Below are 6,183 nucleotides of genomic sequence, written 5' to 3'. Positions count from 1 at the left end.
CAAAAAGATTCCGAGGGGTTTTGTATGGACACCCAAGGTGGAGAACCACTGCTCTAGGGAAGGCATGGGGGGCTCAGGCCTGGGCCTTCATCCCCACCCTCCCTGCCCAGCCGCCGCCCCGGGGCTGTGTTTGGGTGTCCATCACCCCGGCCCTGACCTCCGTTACTATTTTTATTAAAGAGCTCACGAGCCTCCATCATAGAGACCCCCCCCCCCCAGCCCTGGGAGGGACCCGCTCCCGGCACCCCGGCTAACGCTGCCCGTCTCCCACAGCTGCAGTCCGGCGACTGGGACTACTTGGTTCCCAGGACAGAGCTGAGACTGGGGAAGCCTGCTTCCGGCCACAACTACTTCCTGGTTAATTCCCAGCAGAAATGGACCCACGTCAGACTCAACATTTTCCCAGGTGAACGGGGCGCGGCCATCTCCACGGCCCTTGCTTCCGCGTCTCAACGTCCGTCGGCAGGTTCAAAACCGTCAATGCAGTCCCCCTTTCTTTAAAAAAATACTCTTACTGATTTCAGGGCAGCACCTCCCTCCCTCCCTCCTCCCCAGCGGCGCTCCCCCTCCTCCCCCCTTGCCTCTGGGGAGGAGGGAGGGAGGAAAAGGCAAAAATCCCCCCCCGCCCCCCCCCCCCCTCCCCCGCTTGGCTGCATTTGAACCTCAGGCCCTTCTTCAATCCCTCGGCCGAAGCTCTATCCACTGAGCCAAACCAATCTGCACTCTTCTCCTCTCTTTTTTTTTAGGGCTTAAAGCTGAGGGTTTCACTCACCTTTTTTTTCTGCCACATTCATCTAGGACCCCTTGTTGAGGTTCTTGAGGCTCAAAAACCAGGTTCCTCTATTTGCTTTAACATAACCCTCCACTGAAAATTGAAAACAAGTCAGGAAGGAAGATTTGCTACATAAATGGCACCTGTGAATGCTCTGGAAATTAATCCGTCATACACATCATTCTCTTTTGATGTTGTTTTACTTCCTTCTAAAGAACTCAGAAATTCAATGGCAACTTGAAACAGAACCCGATTTAGTCCTGTCATTAGACCAAGAGGGCTTTCTCCTCCCTGGTCCTCTGTCAGATTCTAAATGGATGTGGTTTTATTCCCCTTTTCATCTAATACTGGAACATATCCATCCACAGCAAGATCTCACTTTTAAATGATGTTCTTGTATTTCAAGAGACCTTTACAGGGGAAAAGTAATAGCTCCACTCTAGACAAAGCTCATGGCGGGAAACTGAGTCTATCTCCAAAGATTCAACAAATTCCTACAAAGTGTTGGGCCCAAATTCTTGGTGGCTAGAGGAGGAGGTGGGGTTCAGAAGGGGGACAGGACTTGCTCAGAGTCGCATAGCTGGGTTAGTGTGTCCCCTGTGCGCTTTCTTTCTTCTCATAGCTATTGGGTACTTTCCCTCAAAGTGAGACCCGGACTCTGGTTGGAACAAAATTCCTGTCCTGTGCTCCTCTGAGATATAGCACCCAAGACAATTACAATGTTCAGCTGTTAAAAAGAAACCTCAGCCCTGGCTGGTTTGGCTCAGTAATAGAGCGTCAGCCTGCAGACTGAAGGGTCCCGGGTTCGATTCCGGTCAAGGGCATGTGCCTGGGTTGCGGGCTTGATCCCCAGTGGGGGGCGTGCAGGAGGCAGCTGATCAATGATTCTCTCTCTTACTGATGTTTCTATTTCTCTCTCCCTCTCCCTTCCTCTCTGAAATCAATAAAAAAAAAAAAATTAAAAAAGAAAGAAACATCAGTGATGAGAGAGAATGACTGACCGGCTGCCTCCCGCACGCCCCACACTGGGGACCCAGCCTGTGCCCTGACCGGGAGTCGAGCCGTGACCTGCTGGTTCCTCGGTGGATGCTCAGCCCCTGAGCCAGGCCGGCCGGGCGTCACCTTTTCTTTCTTGGTCACTGGGACCTCAGCACATTAGGGTTAGCGTTTGCCCTTTTGTTCTCCGGGAAGTTCTCCTGTTAGGCCTCATCCACCGGGACTGGTCAGACGCGATCCGGTCACGTCGGATGTGAGGGAACCAGCTGTGTGAGGCCGGGCCTCTAAGCATCGATTGCACAGGAGTGTGAGCGCTGGGAGGGTGTACAAAACCCTCACTCATTTTACTCCATAGCAGCTGTACTGTCAGTCACACACCGAGCAATTCGCCCATCAAACCGGGCAATGCAGGGCTCGTCGTGTGCGGTGTGAGCGTGTAGTGCACGTGTCGCCCGCCCCAGAGGCAGCAGAGCACATCTTCATCGTCTCAGAGAGAAACCCCACGCCCGTCCCTACCCGCCCGCCCGCCACCGCCCAGCAGCCGGCACCGCGTTCTGTCTGGAGGGATCTGAGGATTCTGGACGCTTCATAGGAGGCTCTGGAGTCACCGTGTGGCATGGGGGGGAGGGGGGCGCGGTGACACCCCACCTGGGAGGCAGGCAGGGGCCAGGCGAGGGCAGGAGACGGCGCTGGAGCATGAGGGGGCCTCTCTGAGGCCGCGCCAGGCCAGGGGAGACCGCAGGGCACCGAGGCCTTGGAGAGGGGGCGGGGGCTCCGGCCCTGGCAGCGCAGGAGCGAGGCTGGGGGTGTGAGGGCTTTTGTGGTTTCTGAGCCTCGAACGGCTGCTGTTCCAACGACGAGCTGACGGGCGCCCCTTCCCTTCCAGACGGTGGGGTCGCACGCCTCCGGGTATACGGCGTGGGACACAAGGACTGGGCATCCGCCGACCCCAAAGAGCCGGTGGACCTGGCGGCCATGGCCAGTGGGGGCGCCTGCGTGGGGTTCAGTAACGCCCATTTCGGGCACCCCAACAAGATGATAGGTGAGGAGACACCCCAGGGCTGGCGTTTATCTGGGTGTCTGGGCACCAGGGGAGCCCCCCAGTGTGGTGTGAGGGGCCCCCTGCCGTGGATGCGGCCAAGCATCCGTCTGTGGGGCCTGGTGCCCTTACGATGGGAGGTCAGTAGCGTGGTTCCGGCTTAAGCAGCGGGTCTGAAAGGAAACGGATAACCCCTCACCCGGGTCGCTCGGGACTTGGCTGGAACACGAGCTGAAGGGGAGAGGCGGGCAGCAGGGCCGGGCCGGCTCCCTCCCCGTGGGCGGTCCTTGCCGTTAAGATCAGGCCGCCCTCACTGCGCTCTTTCCCGCAGGCGTCGGGCAGCCCGCGTCCGCGGCCGACGGCTGGGTGACCGCGAGGAGGCCCGACAGGCCGCCCGTGCTGCAGGTGAGGGCCCCGGCCGCTCGCAGCTTCACAGCGAGGAAACCGCCTACCTCGGCCCGTGGCTGAAGGGTCTCGGGTTCGATTCCGCTCCAGGGCACATTGGCCGGGGCACTTGGTGGGGGCGCATGCGGGAGGCAACCAGTCGACGTGTGTCCCACACGGATGTTTCTCTCTCTCTCCCCTCCCTCACACTCTCTCTAAAAATCAATGGAAAAAATATCCTTAGGGGAGGATTAGCCAAAATAAAAAAGGGAAGAAGAGCATGCTGGGAATGTATAGACATTACGGCTCCCAGTGAACTCGGCCGCGTGAGGCATTTGAGAAATAGCCAGGAGGCAGCAGACGCAGAGGCGGCTGACAACCCGGGTCCTAGAGCCCATTTCACAGTGAGAAGTGAGGCAGTAACACGGTTCCCGCCCACACGGTTCCCGCCGGCCTCGGGGCGGGCTCTGCGTGGCACCCGCGGGCTCACGCGTGTCCCCTTGGATTCCAGAGCGACGAGACCGGCGCCCTCCTCGTCCTCGGGGGCGAGTGGGCTGTTTTCCGCCTCTCACACCCTGGAGTGGTGACCCAAGTGGAAATCGACACGACGCATTTTGAAGGTAAATGTAAAGTCACGAGGAAATGCGGTTAATCGGCCTGACCCAGGGCCCTAGCCAGTGTGGCTCAGTGGATAGAGCGTCGGCCTGAGACTGGAGGCCCCGGGATGGAGGCCCGGGATGGAGGCTCAGGATGGAGGCCCGGGATGGAGGTGCCCTCTGATAGGGGGGCGTCCTGGCAGATAAGGGGGGAGGGGTGACCATTTCTTCTCGAGGCTGACTGTTAGGACAAAGGAGCTACAGATTTTAAAATTTGTTCACTTCCATAGTAAAAAAAAATATTTGGACCAGCACCCCTGATGTTCTATATATTCACGTGTCATTATTTAAGAAAGTTCAGAAGAGGTTACTCAGCCTCTGTTATTTGTTGGTAAATACATGTTTTTAATCCTCACCCGAGGACATGTTTTTATTGATTTTAGAGAGAGAGGGAGAGAGGGAGAGAGAGAGAGAGACACAGGTCAGTTGCCTCCCGTATGCACCCCGACTGGGAATCAAACCCACAAGCGGGGTATGTGCCCTGACGGGAATCGAACCCGAGACCCTGCGGTGCACGGGATGGCGCCTCCCCCGCCAGGGCTGTCAGGTGCCAGTTGGATCAGCGCCGTGTCTCGCCATCGTCTCGTCGTCTGAGTACATGGTGGCGGTTCATGTCCACTGCGGCTGCCTGGCCTTAAAGGGCCGGCTCACGTATTAACAGCGCGTCACGGCGGCGCAGCCGAAGGAGCATCGCCGTCCACGGCAGAGAGGAGGCCGGTCAGCCGGGAAGTCCGACGGGACCGCGTTCTGGGGGACGGAGGGGTGTTCTGGGGCCTCCGGACAGAAGCTCTTTAAGAAAATGTGTTTATTTAAGAGCAGTTGGCGCCGTCTTCTCCTGGTTACTTAGCTCAGGGCGGACGGTGCAGATTTGACACTTCATGGCTTTGCCGTGTGACGGCCCCACCAGCGTCTCGTGTAAACTTATCACAATGTTGTTGGCGATGTTCCCCTCCCCCCTCCCCCCTCCCTCCTGGTCCCGTCCCTCTGGGCTTTGTCTCTCTGAGAATGTTTCTGTTTTGTGTTTAAATATGTTTTTCAAATCGATTTTGGAGACAGAGGAAGGGAGAGGGAGAGAGAGATAGAAACATCCGTGATGGGAGAGAAACATCCATCAGCTGCCTCCTGCCCGCCCCCCACTGGGGACCGAGCCCGCAGCCCCGGCGGGAACCGCACCGCGACCTCCGGGTGCAGGGCCGATGCTCAGCCCCTGGGCCAGTGCCGAGTGGGAAAGCCCCTCTCCTGTCCCCACAGGCAGCGCTCCCGCCAGCTGCCGCCTGGACGGCTGCATCCTCACGGCCCAGGAGGAGGAGGACATGGCCCGGCAGCAGTGGGACCTGCCAGGCCACCGGTGGAAGGCGCTGCTCCCGGCCACGAAGGTGAGGACCCGGCTGTGGCCGCCTCGGGCCCGGCTCCCGCACCCGTTCCCCAGCCCGTCCGGCCAGGCCTCCCGCCCACTTTAGCCGTCACGCACGCAGCTGTGCGTTTATGTGGTAAGAGGCAGGGCTCCAGCCCTGGCCAGTGCGGCTCAGTGGAGAGGGTCCCGGGGTCAACTCCATCAAGGGCACGGGCTCCTGCAGGCCCCTCCCTGGCCCGGGCCCTGGTCAGGCCCCTGCAGGAGGCACCCAATCGATGTTCTCTCTCACGTCGATGTTTCTCTCTGTCTGTCCCTCTCCCTTCCACTCTCCCTGAAGAGAATAGCCATTCTTCATAGCTTTGCACATCTAACAATCACATTTTGTAAATCGCGTACAAAGAATCTCCCTCCCTCCCTCCCTCCCCGTCTGCAGAGCCATGTTTCTCACTACACGACCCTCAGGGGGTGACTAGCTTCCGGGAAGCCGTAACGGGGTGCACCCAGGGCTGGGCCTGAGATGCTGGCGCCTCCTTTGACCGAGGAGGAGGGGCCCTGTGGGCAGGGCTGAGGGTGAGGGCGGCTCCAGGCAAGGCTTGGGGGCAGCGCTGGGCACCACGGCCACTTCTTATCAGTTTGTCCACTTAATGACATATTTTTTAAAATATACTTCATTGATTTTTTACAGAGAGGAAGGGAGAGGGATAGAGAGTTAGAAACATCGATGAGTGAGAAACATCGACCAGCTGCCTCCTGCACACCCCCCACTGGGGATGTGCCCGCAACCCAGGTACATGCCCTTGACCGGAATCGAACCTGGGACCCTTCAGTCTGCAGGCCGACGCTCTATCCACTGAGCCAAACGGGTTAGGGCTTAACGAAATATTTATTTATTTATTTATTTATTTATTTATTTATTAAATATATTTTATTGGTGTTTTACAGAGAGGAAGGGAGAGGGATAGATAGTTAGAAACATCGATGA

General features: G+C 57.9%; 1 protein-coding gene across 1 annotated transcript; it reads left to right on the top strand.

Annotated features, from left to right (window-relative positions):
* Positions 1-273: 273 nt before the first annotated feature.
* Positions 274-5,357, top strand: ALLC (allantoicase; the record flags this gene model as incomplete). The annotated part of the gene is made up of 5 exons (XM_006109377.3): positions 274-406; positions 2,655-2,810; positions 3,139-3,212; positions 3,703-3,811; positions 5,099-5,357. Coding segments are annotated over 5 exons (681 nt in total), but the record flags the coding sequence as incomplete, so codon positions are not given.
* Positions 5,358-6,183: the final 826 nt, after the last annotated feature.

The sequence above is a fragment of the Myotis lucifugus genome, unplaced genomic scaffold (genome assembly GCF_000147115.1).
Source record: "Myotis lucifugus unplaced genomic scaffold, Myoluc2.0 scaffold_8973, whole genome shotgun sequence".
Lineage (NCBI taxonomy): Eukaryota > Metazoa > Chordata > Mammalia > Chiroptera > Vespertilionidae > Myotis > Myotis lucifugus.
Note: the sequence above shows the minus strand (reverse complement) of the source record. Positions and strands in the feature narration are given on the sequence as shown.